Source organism: Drosophila pseudoobscura, chromosome 2 (assembly GCF_009870125.1).
Source record: "Drosophila pseudoobscura strain MV-25-SWS-2005 chromosome 2, UCI_Dpse_MV25, whole genome shotgun sequence".
Taxonomy (NCBI): domain Eukaryota; kingdom Metazoa; phylum Arthropoda; class Insecta; order Diptera; family Drosophilidae; genus Drosophila; species Drosophila pseudoobscura.
Window position 1 is genome coordinate 25,373,444 of NC_046679.1, and position 13,193 is coordinate 25,386,636.

Sequence of the window (13,193 nt, forward strand, 5' to 3'; positions counted from 1 at the left end):
TAACACCCACTTTCCCGGCTGCGATGAAAACAGACCACTCTACATCGCGGCTCTTTCCGTTGCCTCAAGTGAGTATAACTTGTCTCAACAAACTCAGTAGAGGTCAACTACTGGCAGAGCTATGCTAAACTGGCGGGCTTTAGGGTGGACTGGGAGATAGGCAAACCAGGACCTGCACATGCGATCCACTTCTATACTGATGGCTCAAAGCTAGACGGCCGCGTGGGAGGTGGAGTCTACTGTCACAGTACAGAGCTAAACATCAGTTACCTCTATAGTTATTGCCACGGCACGCATGTCCTCTTTGGGAGTATAGAATGGAACTTGCGCTACCAGTCATTTCTGTACTGCAGTGTCATTCTGTATTTGCTTCCTTCATTGTTTTAGATGTGCATCCTCAAGAATAGTTTTTAGTTTACCATGCTCACAATTTTTTACCATAGCTACGGCTTCTTCAGTCCTTCATCATATACGAAGATTCGAGCAATTTCTGTAAATTGTCTATCTCATTACCAAATGGGATTGTTTGTACGACGATAGTTGCCTGCAATTTATTGATAGCTGCATCAATAGTAGTTTTTGGTCTTTAGAGAGTGGAGACAATTATTTTTTTACTTTATTGCTTAAATTACAGAAATTTTCTCGTAAGGTACCTTTGCTAAATTGACCAATTTTATTGCTGTCAAAAATCATTTTAGATGGATTACCACCAAATTCAGGAATTGCCTGCAAAATTTCCTTGGCATATACCCGACCGGCAGCTGAAGACTCTGCTATGTTGGAATTTTCTTGTTCGTTTAAACTATTTTTAGAATATTGCTCAGCATCTGATAATTCAGGTAACGTTATTATTGCTGGAATTTCGAGATTATTTATAGCCTCTTCCTGTAATTCAATTTCTTCTTCTTCTGATTTACTGTCTATTGTTCCTTCTTCTTTTGTTGTGTTGAAAAGAGTCAGAGCAAAAAAAAATTTAATTGTTTGCTTCAGTCTGGCTATAGCAATACTACACATATACGATCTGGTTCAAATTCTAGAAGATTTAGTCATTCTCCTGACTTGAGAAATGTGAATGCAACCTTTCATCCTTTGTGGAAGCGGAACGGAGAGGGGCGAAGTTTTAAAATACTCTTGTAACAGTGACATATCACAGAAGTCTGGATACAAAATTTCGTTGCTCTAGCTCTTATAGTCTCTGAGCACTGGGCACTCATCGGGACAGGCAGACGGACATACAAACATAACTCAATCGAATCGGCTATTGATGATGATCAAGAATATACACTTCCTTCTGGGTGTTACACACACCCACTTTTACTGCAAAGCTAAAATATGTTTATGAGTTTGCATTTTGGAAAGCTCTGGAAAATTTTCTATCAGATCCGTTTAGTTAACTTTCGCCCTCTGATTTCAGCTGAGACCCCACTGTGCGACGCTAAGAGATTCTCAGATCGTCGTTTTTTATTGACCGATCTTTAAAGATTGCTACTTAGCATATACTATATGTACTATAGGATTCAAAGTCCGAATTCAACAATAAAAATATATATAAAAAGAAAAAATTAAATGTGAAAAAATAGAGAAATATGTACATATAGATTTCGTAATATGACAATACATTTTTTATTTATTTTTTACATTTTTTAATAACTGTCATCTTCTGTTAGGTCATCTAAAAATCATCGAATAAGAGATTTCTGGTGTGGTAATTTAATTTTGATTTCACAAAAAAAATGATAACTACTCTTACATTAAGCCCTGAGGCAATAACTTTTGTTTGTGTTTTGTACCGTTTGCAGAAACAATCCGATAGCTTACAACATATTTCCAGTTTTAGGTGTAAATCCTGATCCGAAACGCTCACTCCATCGATCTAAAGTGATATTTGCTGGCAACTGTAAGTTTAAAACATCTCGGAGGTATTCATAAGTCCTTTTCGAGTAAAAGCGTACATTCTGCGCAATAACTTTTTCTGCGGGGCTAAAGATCTTCGACTTTTTCAAAAGCATGATACATATAGTTTTTGCCTCCGCAGAAACATGAGACATGTTGGCTATTATGGGAAGAACAGACAAATTTGAGTTAGTTTTAGTTTTCCGGCGACTATTGGCATTGGCCCGAGATATAGATTGTTTCAGGGACGCATATCGTCTCTTCCATTTGTTAACATCTTCCTCTTTTTTTGCCAATAACTCAAAGTATTTTCTTGTGATATATGCTTCGTTTTTATCTTTTGCTACGCAGTTTTCACAACATTTGACATCAATCGATTCATTATTTTTTAGTGGATCTACATCAGGCGTGTCTTTTTCGGACCGTTGCTCTAGTTTGTTCGAAATTGTATTATGCACTTCGGTCGGATTGATTCTCTTTGATTTCATAGGTTTTTCAATTGGTTCGTTATATAATGCATTGCCCGAACAGGAATTCTCACCATAAATATTTGAATTCAATTCATTATTTTCTAGTGGATCTTTATCAGGTGTTTCTGTTTCGGACTCTTGCTCTAGTTTGATTGAAATGTTATTATGAACTTCGGCCAGTTTGATTCCCTCTGATTTCATTGGATTTTCAATTGGTTCGTTATCTTCTGCATTGCGCGAAAATGAATTCTTATCATGCAACTGATTCAATGGAGTATTATCAGACAAATTCAATGTTGGTATTGCCCCAAACTTCAATTTAGCCCGTCCTATATCCTCGGCTTTGAAATGACGTTCACAAATTCGTGCAGTTCTCTTCACCAAATTTTTATCTAAGCCACAAACCTCAACCCATTTATTGAAGTACAATGGATTCGGTGGAAATCTGAATATCTTCACAGGAAAATTGGCCGACCTTGTTCTATATCCAGAAATACAGGAAGGAATAATGCATTTGATACCGGATTGTCGCGTATCTTTTTGATTAGCATTCGACATAATTAATTAATAATAAAATTAACCTGCTTATAAAGTAATATTTGGATATACTCTAGATTACCATGAATTAAGCAGCAACAAGTGGCAGGATTTAAATGCGCACAGAGGACCCCTACTAGTCCAAGAAGCATATGCAGTTTGGACACTGGTTGACCGGAAGGAGTGGCCGGAGACAGTTGTGCGGAGGAGAAGTGCCTGATATGCGATCACGGGATACCTATTGGCAGCCCTATTACGGTGCGTGCGAGCTGCCGCCAGAGTATTGCAAAGTCGCTGCAGGGAGAGGTGTTGAGTATTACATTAGTTAGAACTACCCAAGAAATGAGCGGACTTACTTACCTGCGCATATGAGTCTATACGATGGGTTGAGAGAAGAGAGTCTGTGGTGTTGGCCGAATCCTATCTTAGCGAAAAGGCCTGAAAAGCGGAACAAATTAAAAAAAAATACAATACCATTTAGTAAACAAAAACTTACCCATCAAGCAACGCGATTATATGGATGAACACTGCTTTTCTTCTGTTTCTCGTCGTTGTGTTGTTTCACGATGCACAGGGTCTTTTATTCTGTTGCATGTGTTTTTTGTCAGCACAATCCGGGTTGCAATGCCATTCCTCTGTTGGTTTGTTGTTTATTTCAAGATATTTCCATGCGAAACGCGATATGACAGACGTGATGCTAGGGATGAATATCGTTAGGCTGCAAGAATTATCGATGTCTCTATCGGTATGTTTTTTCAAATATCAATATATCGCTTGAGAAAAAGTAGGTCCTCGAAGTCTAGAATGTGAATTTAAAAGATGCCTCCAAGCCCAACATCAGTAAATAATTATGGTTGTACAACTTCCTGGAGGAAAAGATGATAGTTGAACAAAAATATACCAAGCCGATCCGATGTTTATTGCAATTTTCTTGGAAATGCATCGCAGGATACAGATTGGCTGCAATACTGGATACAAAAAAGTATCGAGTTTATATAATTCTTTAGCACTTTTCTTAATTATCTTAAAACTTGTCAATGTAATAATGCAGCCCTAATTGAAATATCAATATATCGATATATATTTTTGGACTGGCCAAGATAATAATATGGTCTTTTAGGTGAGATATATCTGCAACGAAATTACTTTGCTGAGTTCGGACACTGGCCTTCGGAGAAACGATTTTTTTTTTTTTTGCTTTGTGGCTTACTTCTCTATCCTTATACCCGCGTCTTTTGAATCTACTTATCGATGCACGGCACAGAAATATATCGGATATTTTGTGCGAGACTTATCGGCGTTTTATTTTGAAATCCAAAATATTATAGTCGAGTTTGTGACAACATTTTTGCGGCATAAATTCCCAAAGTGGTCGTAGAGGTTTGAACACTTATACATTATCGGCATGGATGCCAGTTTCGAATTGACCCAATATTGTCTCTATACTCAATGTAGTTTCTGAAATGGTATGTTTAAATAACCCATTAACCTATGATTATGATTAACATCAGATTAAACATACTTAGCGTTGAAGGATATACACTTACATGAGCACTAACGACTAACCCCACTAACCCCACCCCCCCACTAACCCCTTCCCGTGTCGTGGGACCAACTATGCCCAACTTAAATATACATACAAAAAACACTGCAAAGGAGCTCGGCACTCCTCCTAAAGTGCCGGAGGGAAAAGACCATCCCTCTACTAACGCATCTGGGAAACCAGTGCCCAAAACGACGGGGAAGGAGACTAAGTCGGTCCACCGTTTTCAGGCAGCAGGCGCTGCGAGGCTAGGACCGAAAAGCCAAGCGGGCCAATCCACGTGGGGGGCCCCAAGGGCGTCCTGGTTACCCGTGTGGCAGCCATCGGGGCCGGCAGACCCCTTGGGACCGGGGACCCCTTGACAACCCCGGCAGGCGGCGCCTCTGCCTCGAAAGATAGGCCCAAGTTTCAAGACAAGAGACGTGCGGCCTTCATCCTGGTCAACGACGACCCGGTGTTCCTGGCGTCTGCCCAGGGAATCGAATCGCGGCGATGGGCCAAGACGGTCCTGACTACCAGCCAGCTAAAGCTGGCAAGGCCGCAGCCAAGGCCCCAAGCAAGCGGCAACGCCGGAAGGTGGCCAAGTTAGAGGAGGGCAACGGGCAGGGGCGCCAAATCATCCTCGTCCTGAACGAGGAGTCCGTTAGACTTCTCCACGACACGGAGGGAACTGTGGACTACGGCTACAAGAAGGTAATCATAGTGGAGCCCCCGGAGATCCCTAGCATGGAGATCAAGCCTGTGTCGGTGTCGGACGAGGCATCAGTAGTGTCGGATGACATCTTAGATGGGTACGTTTCAGACGTGAGCGAATTGATAGCTGCTTTTGGCCTTTACAGAGCTTGGAGACAATTATTTTTTTACTATATTGCTTAAATTACAGAAATTTTCTCGTAAGGTATCTTTGCTAAATTGACCAATTTTATTGCTGTCAAAATTCATTTTAGATGGATTACCACCAAATTCAAGAATTTCCTGCAAAATTTCCTTGGCATATACCCGATCGGCAGATGAAGACTCTGCTATGTTTGTATTTTCTTGTTCGTTTAAACTATTTTGAGACTATTGCTCAGCATCTGAACAATCTGCATCTGATAATTCAGGTAACGTTATTATTGCTGGAATTTCGAGATTATTTATAGCCTCTTCCTGTAATTCAATTTCTTCTTCTTCTGATTTACTGTCTATTGTTCCTTCTTCTTTTGTTGTGTTGAAAAGAGTCAGAGCAAAAAAAAATTTAATTGTTTGCTTCAGTCTGGCTATAGCAATACTACACATATACGATCTGGTTCAAATTCTAGAAGATTTAGTCATTCTCCTGACTTGAGAAATGTGAATGCAACAGATTTTCATACTTTGTGGAAGCGGAACGGAGAGGGGCGAAGTTTTAAAATACTCTTGTAACAGAGACATATCACAGAAGTCTGGATAAAAAATTTCGTTGCTCTAGCTCTTATGTTCTCTGAGCACTAGGCACTCATCGGGACAGGCAGACGGACATACAGACATAACTCAATCGACTCGGCTATTGATGATGATCAAGAATATACGCTTCCTTCTGGGTGTTACACACATCTACTTTTACTGCAAAGCTAAAATCTGTTTATGAGTTTTACATTTTGGAAAGCTCTGGAAAATTTTCTATCAGATCCATTTAGTTAACTTTTGCCCTCTGATTTCAGCTGAGACACCACTGTGCGACCGATTTTATTTATTAGCATGATTTACAAAATCCGACAGAGTAAAATAAATTAAACAATACAAATATTAGTATATATATAATATATCGTGAAAACACAGACCTCTCTCACCAACAGCTTTTATCTATTTGGCTATAATTTCCCTTCCTTGGCAATTTACACAACTTTTTTTGGGGACTGGGGCCCGAGTAATTTAGGAGTAAATCCTGATCCGAAACGCTCACTCCATCGATCTAAAGTTATATTTGCTGGCAAATGTAAGTTTAAAACATCTCGGAGGTATTCATAAGTCCTTTTCGAGTAAAAGCGTACATTCTGCGCAATAACTCTTTCTGCGGGGCTAAAGATCTTCGACTTTTTCAAAAGCATGATACATATAGTTTTTGCCTCCGCAGAAACATGAGACATGTTGGCTATTATGGAAAGAACAGACAAATTTGAGTTAGTTTTAATTTTCCGGCGCCTATGTGCATTGGCCCGAGATATATATTGTTTCAGGGACGCATATCGTCTCTTCCATTTGTTAACGTCTTCCTCTTTTTTCTCTTTTTCTGCCAATAGCTCAAAGTATTTTCTTGTGATATATGCTTCGTTTTTATCTTTTGCTACGCAGTTTTTACAACATTTGACATCATTCGATTCATTATTTTCTAGTGGATCTACATCAGGCGTGTCTTTTTCGGACCGTTGCTCTAGTTTGTTCGAAATTGTATTATGCACTTCGGTCGGATTGATTCTATTTGATTTCATAGGTTTTTCAATTGGTTTATTGTATATTGCATTGCCCGAACAGGAATTCTCACCATAAATATTTGAATTCAATTCATTATTTTCTAGTGGATCTTTATCAGGTGTTTCTGTTTCGGACTCTTGCTCTAGTTTGATTGAAATGTTATTATGAACTTCGGCCAGTTTGATTCCCTCTGATTTCATTGGATTTTCAATTGGTTCGTTATCTTCTGCGTTGCCCGAAAATGAATTCTCATCATGCAACTGATTCAATGGAGTATTATCAGACAAGTTCAGTGTTGGTATTGCTCCTAACTTCAATTTAACCCGTCCTATTTTCTCGGCTTTGAAATGGCGTTCACAAATTCGTGGAGTTCTCTTCATCAAATTTTTATCTAGGCCCAAAATCTCAACCCATTTATTGAAGTACAATGGATTTGATGGGAATCTGAATAACTTCACAGAAAAATTGGCCGAATTTGTTCTATATCCAGAAATACAGGAAGGAATAATGCATTTGATACCGGATTTTCGCGTATCTTTTTGATTAGCATTCGACATAATTAATTAATAATAAAATTAACCTGCTTATAAAGTAATATTTGGATATACTCTAGATTACCATGAATTAAGCAGCAACAAGTGGCAGGATTTAAATGCGCACAGAGGACCCCTACTAGTCCAAGAAGCATATGCAGTTTGGACACTGGTTGACCGGAAGGAGTGGCCGGAGACAGTTGTGCGGAGGAGATGAGCCTGATATGCGATCACGGGATCCCTATTGGCAGCCCTATTACGGTGCGTGCGAGCTGCCGCCAGAGTATTGCAAAGTCGCTGCAGGGAGAGGTAATAAGTATTAAATTAGTTAGAACTACCCAAGAAATGAGCGGACTTACTTACCTGCGCATATGCGTCTATACGATGGGTTGAGAGAAGAGAGTCTGTGGTGTTGGCCGAATCCTATCTTAGCGAAAAGGCCTGAAAAGCGGAACAAATTAAAAAAAAATACAATACCATTTAGTAAACAAACACTTACCCATCAAGCAACGCGATTATATGGATGAACACTGCTTTTCTTCTGTTTCTCGTCGTTGTGTTGTTTCACGATGCACAGGGTCTTTTATTCTGTTGCATGTGTTTTTTGTCAGCACAATCCGGGTTGCAATGCCATTCCTCTGTTGGTTTGTTGTTTATTTCGAGATATTTCCATGCGAAACGCGATATGACAGACGTGATGCTAGGGATGAATATCGTTAGGCTGCAAGAATTATCGATGTCTCTATCGGTATGTTTTTTCAAATATCAATATATCGCTTGAGAAAAAGTAGGTCCTCGAAGTCTAGAATGTGAATTTAAAAGATGCCTCCAAGCCCAACATCAGTAAATAATTATGGTTGTACAACTTCCTGGAGGAAAAGATGATAGTTGAACAAAAATATACCAAGCCGATCCGATGTTTATTGCAATTTTCTTGGAAATGCATCGCAGGATACAGATTGGCTGCAATACTGGATACAAAAAAGTATCGAGTTTATATAATTCTTTAGCACTTTTCTTAATTATCTTAAAACTTGTCAATGTAATAATGCAGCCCTAATTGAAATATCAATATATCGATATATATTTTTGGACTGGCCAAGATAATAATATGGTCTTTTAGGTGAGATATATCTGCAACGAAATTACTTTGCTGAGTTCGGACACTGGCCTTCGGAGAAACGATTTTTTTTTTTTTTGCTTTGTGGCTTACTTCTCTATCCTTATACCCGCGTCTTTTGAATCTACTTATCGATGCACGGCACAGAAATATATCGGATATTTTGTGCGAGACTTATCGGCGTTTTATTTTGAAATCCAAAATATTATAGTCGAGTTTGTGACAACATTTTTGCGGCATAAATTCCCAAAGTGGTCGTAGAGGTTTGAACACTTATACATTATCGGCATGGATGCCAGTTTCGAATTGACCCAATATTGTCTCTATACTCAATGTAGTTTCTGAAATGGTATGTTTAAATAATATATTAACCTATGATTATGATTAACACCAGATTAAACATACTTATCGTTGAAGGATATACACTTACATGAGCACTAACGACTAACCCCACTAACCCCACCCCCCCACTAACCCCTTCCCGTGTCGTGGGACCAACTATGCCCAACTTAAATATACATACAAAAAACACTGCAAAGGAGCTCGGCACTCCTCCTAAAGTGCCGGAGGGAAAAGACCATCCCTCTACTAACGCATCTGGGAAACCAGTGCCCAAAACGACGGGGAAGGAGACTAAGTCGGTCCACCGTTTTCAGGCAGCAGGCGCTGCGAGGCTAGGACCGAAAAGCCAAGCGGGCCAATCCACGTGGGGGGCCCCAAGGGCGTCCTGGTTACCCGTGTGGCAGCCATCGGGGCCGGCAGACCCCTTGGGACCGGGGACCCCTTGACAACCCCGGCAGGCGGCGCCTCTGCCTCGAAAGATAGGCCCAAGTTTCAAGACAAGAGACGTGCGGCCTTCATCCTGGTCAACGACGACCCGGTGTTCCTGGCGTCTGCCCAGGGAATCGAATCGCGGCGATGGGCCAAGACGGTCCTGACTACCAGCCAGCCAAAGCTGGCAAGGCCGCAGTCAAGGCCCCAAGCAAGCGGCAACGCCGGAAGGTGGCCAAGTTAGAGGAGGGCAACGGGCAGGGGCGCCAAATCATCCTCGTCCTGAACGAGGAGTCCGTTAGACTTCTCCACGACACGGAGGGAACTGTGGACTACGGCTACAAGAAGGTAATCATAGTGGAGCCCCCGGAGATCCCTAGCATGGAGATCAAGCCTGTGTCGGTGTCGGACGAGGCATCAGTAGTGTCGGATGACATCTTAGATGGGTACGTTTCAGACGTGAGCGAATTGATAGCTGCTTTTGGCCTTTACAGAGCTTGGAGACAATTATTTTTTTACTATATTGCTTAAATTACAGAAATTTTCTCGTAAGGTATCTTTGCTAAATTGACCAATTTTATTGCTGTCAAAATTCATTTTAGATGGATTACCACCAAATTCAAGAATTTCCTGCAAAATTTCCTTGGCATATACCCGATCGGCAGATGAAGACTCTGCTATGTTTGTATTTTCTTGTTCGTTTAAACTATTTTGAGACTATTGCTCAGCATCTGAACAATCTGCATCTGATAATTCAGGTAACGTTATTATTGCTGGAATTTCGAGATTATTTATAGCCTCTTCCTGTAATTCAATTTCTTCTTCTTCTGATTTACTGTCTATTGTTCCTTCTTCTTTTGTTGTGTTGAAAAGAGTCAGAGCAAAAAAAAATTTAATTGTTTGCTTCAGTCTGGCTATAGCAATACTACACATATACGATCTGGTTCAAATTCTAGAAGATTTAGTCATTCTCCTGACTTGAGAAATGTGAATGCAACAGATTTTCATACTTTGTGGAAGCGGAACGGAGAGGGGCGAAGTTTTAAAATACTCTTGTAACAGAGACATATCACAGAAGTCTGGATAAAAAATTTCGTTGCTCTAGCTCTTATGTTCTCTGAGCACTAGGCACTCATCGGGACAGGCAGACGGACATACAGACATAACTCAATCGACTCGGCTATTGATGATGATCAAGAATATACGCTTCCTTCTGGGTGTTACACACATCTACTTTTACTGCAAAGCTAAAATCTGTTTATGAGTTTTACATTTTGGAAAGCTCTGGAAAATTTTCTATCAGATCCATTTAGTTAACTTTTGCCCTCTGATTTCAGCTGAGACACCACTGTGCGACCGATTTTATTTATTAGCATGATTTACAAAATCCGACAGAGTAAAATAAATTAAACAATACAAATATTAGTATATATATAATATATCGTGAAAACACAGACCTCTCTCACCAACAGCTTTTATCTATTTGGCTATAATTTCCCTTCCTTGGCAATTTACACAACTTTTTTTGGGGACTGGGGCCCGAGTAATTTAGGAGTAAATCCTGATCCGAAACGCTCACTCCATCTATCTAAAGTGATATTTGCTGGCAAATGTAAGTTTAAAACATCTCGGAGGTATTCATAGGTCCTTTTCGAGTAAAAGTTTAAGTTTTGCGCAATAACTTTTTCAGGGGGGCTAAAGATCTGTGACTTTTTCAAAAGCATGATACATATAGTTTTTGCCTCCGCAGAAACATGAGACATGTTGGCTATTATGGGTAGAACAGACAAATTTGAGTTAGTTTTAGTTTTCCGGCGCCTATGGGCATTGGCCCGAGATATAGATTGTTTCAGGGACGCATATCGTCTCTTCCATTTGTTAATGTCTTCCTCTTTTTTCTCTTTTTCTGCCAATAACTCAAAGTATTTTCTCGTGAAATATGCCTCGTTTTTATCTTTTGCTACGCAGTTTTTACAACATTTGACATCATTCGATTCATTATTTTTTAGTGGATCTACATCAGGCGTGTCTTTTTCGGACCGTTGCTCTAGTTTGTTCGAAATTGTATTATGCACTTCGGTCGGATTGATTCTCTTTGATTTCATAGGTTTTTCAATTGGTTCGTTGTATAATGCATTGCCCGAACAGGAATTCTCACCATAAATATTTGAATTCAATTCATTATTTTCTAGTGGATCTTTATCAGGTGTTTCTGTTTCGGACTCTTGCTGTAGTTCGATTGAAATGTTATTATGAACTTCGGCCAGTTTGATTCCCTCTGATTTCATTGGATTTTCAATTGGTTCGTTATCTTCTGCGTTGCCCGAAAATGAATTCTCATCATAAAAACCTTCATGCAACTGATTCAATGGAGTATTGTCAGACAATTTCAATGCTGGTATTGATTTGGACTTCAATTTACGCATTCCTATATCCTCGGCTTTGAAATGCCGTACACAAATATGTGCGCTTTTTTTCACCAAATTTTTATCTAAGCCACAAACCTCAACCCATTTATTAAAGTACAATGGATCCGATGGAAATTTGAATAACTTTACAGGTAAATTGGCCGAACTTTTTCTATATCCAGAAAGACAGGTAGGAATAATGCATTTGTAACCGGATTTTCGCGTATCTTTTTGATTAGCATACGACATAATTAATTAATAATAAAATTAACCTGCTTATAAAGTAATATTTGGATATACTCTAGATTACCATGAATTCAGCAGCAACAAGTGGCAGGATTTAAATGCGCACAGAGGACCCCTACTAGTCCAAGAAGCATATGCAGTTTAACCACTGGTTGACCGGAAGGAGTGGCCGGAGACAATTTTGCGGAGGAGAAGAGCCTGATATGCGATCACGGGATCCCTATTGGCAGCCCTATTACGGTGCGTGCGAGCTGCCGCCCGAGTATTGCAAAGTCGCTGCAGGGAGAGGTGTTGAGTATTAAATTAGTTAGAACTACCCAAGAAATGAGCGGACTTACTTACCTGCGCATATGCGTCTAGACGATGGGTTGAGAGAAGGGAATCTGTGGTGTTGGCCGAATCCTATCTTAGCGAAAAGGCCTGAAAAGCGGGACAAATTAAGAAAAAATACAATACCATTTAGTAAACAAACACTTACCCATCAAGCAACGCGATTATATGGATGAACACTGCTTTTCTTCTGTTTCTCGTCGTTGTGTTGTTTCACGATGCACAGGGTCTTTTATTCTGTTGCATGTGTTTTTTGTCAGCACAATCCGGGTTGCAATGCCATTCCTCTGTTGGTTTGTTGTTTATTTCGAGATATTTCCATGCGAAACGCGATATGACAGACGTGATGATAGGGATGAATATCGTTAGGCTGCAAGAATTATCGATGTATCTATCGGTATGTTTTTTCAAATATCAATATATCGCTTGAGAGAAAAAGTAGGGCCTCGAAGTCTAGAAAGTGAATTTAAAAGATGCCTCCAAGCCCAACATCAGTAAATAATAATAGTTTGCACTGCGCTGACAGGCAACACATTCCATTTGACACGTTTGAACATCGCGCCCAGCTCTCTACTTGATTTTTACATTTACACCCAAAAGTATGCTACGAAGTATCTTAACACTTAATATAGTCTGTAGATACTCTGGATTCACTTAACATGCGACTGGACGCACCTATTACGCATTCAATGTTTGAGTAGTAACAGCGTTATAGGTATTTTATTTATTTAGATATATTTAAATAAATTTGTTTGATCCAATAATCAATCAATCCAATCAAGGTGGCGATTCGCTCAAAGCTCTCTCTCCCGATTTGATGCCTTTGTATGTATCTGGCTTAACAGTGTCTTGTTGATTGAATCAGTCGTTCCATTACATGAACCAAAATCTGCCGGATACGTGCTCTTC

General features: G+C 39.8%; 4 protein-coding genes across 6 annotated transcripts; 1 reads left to right on the forward strand and 3 right to left on the reverse strand.

Annotated features, from left to right (window-relative positions):
* Positions 1-1,639: 1,639 nt before the first annotated feature.
* LOC26533160 (uncharacterized) lies at positions 1,640-3,537 on the reverse strand. The gene is made up of 3 exons (XM_033376911.1): positions 3,397-3,537; positions 3,261-3,338; positions 1,640-3,194 (listed from the first exon to the last, which is right to left on the reverse strand). Exon 3 carries the CDS (start codon positions 2,919-2,921, stop codon positions 1,815-1,817), a length of 1,107 nt encoding a protein of 368 aa, XP_033232802.1. The 5' UTR covers positions 2,922-3,194; positions 3,261-3,338; positions 3,397-3,537; the 3' UTR covers positions 1,640-1,814.
* A 1,369-nt stretch (positions 3,538-4,906) lies between these two features.
* LOC26533697 (uncharacterized) lies at positions 4,907-5,878 on the forward strand. The gene is made up of 2 exons (XM_015189019.2): positions 4,907-5,234; positions 5,391-5,878. The coding sequence occupies exons 1-2, from the start codon at positions 4,936-4,938 to the stop codon at positions 5,455-5,457; spliced, it is 366 nt and encodes a 121-aa protein (XP_015044505.2). The 5' UTR covers positions 4,907-4,935; the 3' UTR covers positions 5,458-5,878.
* Positions 5,879-6,114: 236 nt separating this feature from the next.
* LOC13036358 (uncharacterized) lies at positions 6,115-8,109 on the reverse strand. 2 transcript variants are annotated; one of them, XM_033376909.1, is made up of 3 exons: positions 7,909-8,109; positions 7,773-7,850; positions 6,115-7,706 (listed from the first exon to the last, which is right to left on the reverse strand). In XM_033376909.1, exon 3 carries the CDS (start codon positions 7,431-7,433, stop codon positions 6,300-6,302), a length of 1,134 nt encoding a protein of 377 aa, XP_033232800.1. In that variant the 5' UTR covers positions 7,434-7,706; positions 7,773-7,850; positions 7,909-8,109; the 3' UTR covers positions 6,115-6,299. The 2 variants fall into 2 exon arrangements, with proteins under 2 accessions (XP_033232800.1, XP_033232801.1); XM_033376910.1 differs by having other exon boundaries at positions 7,769-7,850.
* Positions 8,110-10,626: 2,517 nt separating this feature from the next.
* Positions 10,627-12,636, reverse strand: LOC117183333 (uncharacterized). 2 transcript variants are annotated; one of them, XM_033376908.1, is made up of 3 exons: positions 12,433-12,636; positions 12,293-12,374; positions 10,627-12,230 (listed from the first exon to the last, which is right to left on the reverse strand). In XM_033376908.1, exon 3 carries the CDS (start codon positions 11,955-11,957, stop codon positions 10,812-10,814), a length of 1,146 nt encoding a protein of 381 aa, XP_033232799.1. In that variant the 5' UTR covers positions 11,958-12,230; positions 12,293-12,374; positions 12,433-12,636; the 3' UTR covers positions 10,627-10,811. The 2 variants fall into 2 exon arrangements, with proteins under 2 accessions (XP_033232799.1, XP_033232798.1); XM_033376907.1 differs by having other exon boundaries at positions 12,297-12,374; positions 12,433-12,635.
* Between the last annotated feature and the right edge of the window lie 557 nt (positions 12,637-13,193).

Excerpts from the sequence above, each read along its gene's own strand:
- LOC26533160 (XM_033376911.1), bottom strand. The coding sequence starts at position 2,921 with ATGTCGAATGCTAATCAAAAAGATACGCGACAATCCGGTATCAAATGC.
- LOC26533697 (XM_015189019.2), top strand. The coding sequence starts at position 4,936 with ATGGGCCAAGACGGTCCTGACTACCAGCCAGCTAAAGCTGGCAAGGCC. Across the intron at positions 5,235-5,390 it reads TCGGATGACATCTTAGATGG|ATGGATTACCACCAAATTCA; the intron begins GTACGTTTCAGA and ends AATTCATTTTAG.
- LOC13036358 (XM_033376909.1), bottom strand. The coding sequence starts at position 7,433 with ATGTCGAATGCTAATCAAAAAGATACGCGAAAATCCGGTATCAAATGC.
- LOC117183333 (XM_033376908.1), bottom strand. The coding sequence starts at position 11,957 with ATGTCGTATGCTAATCAAAAAGATACGCGAAAATCCGGTTACAAATGC.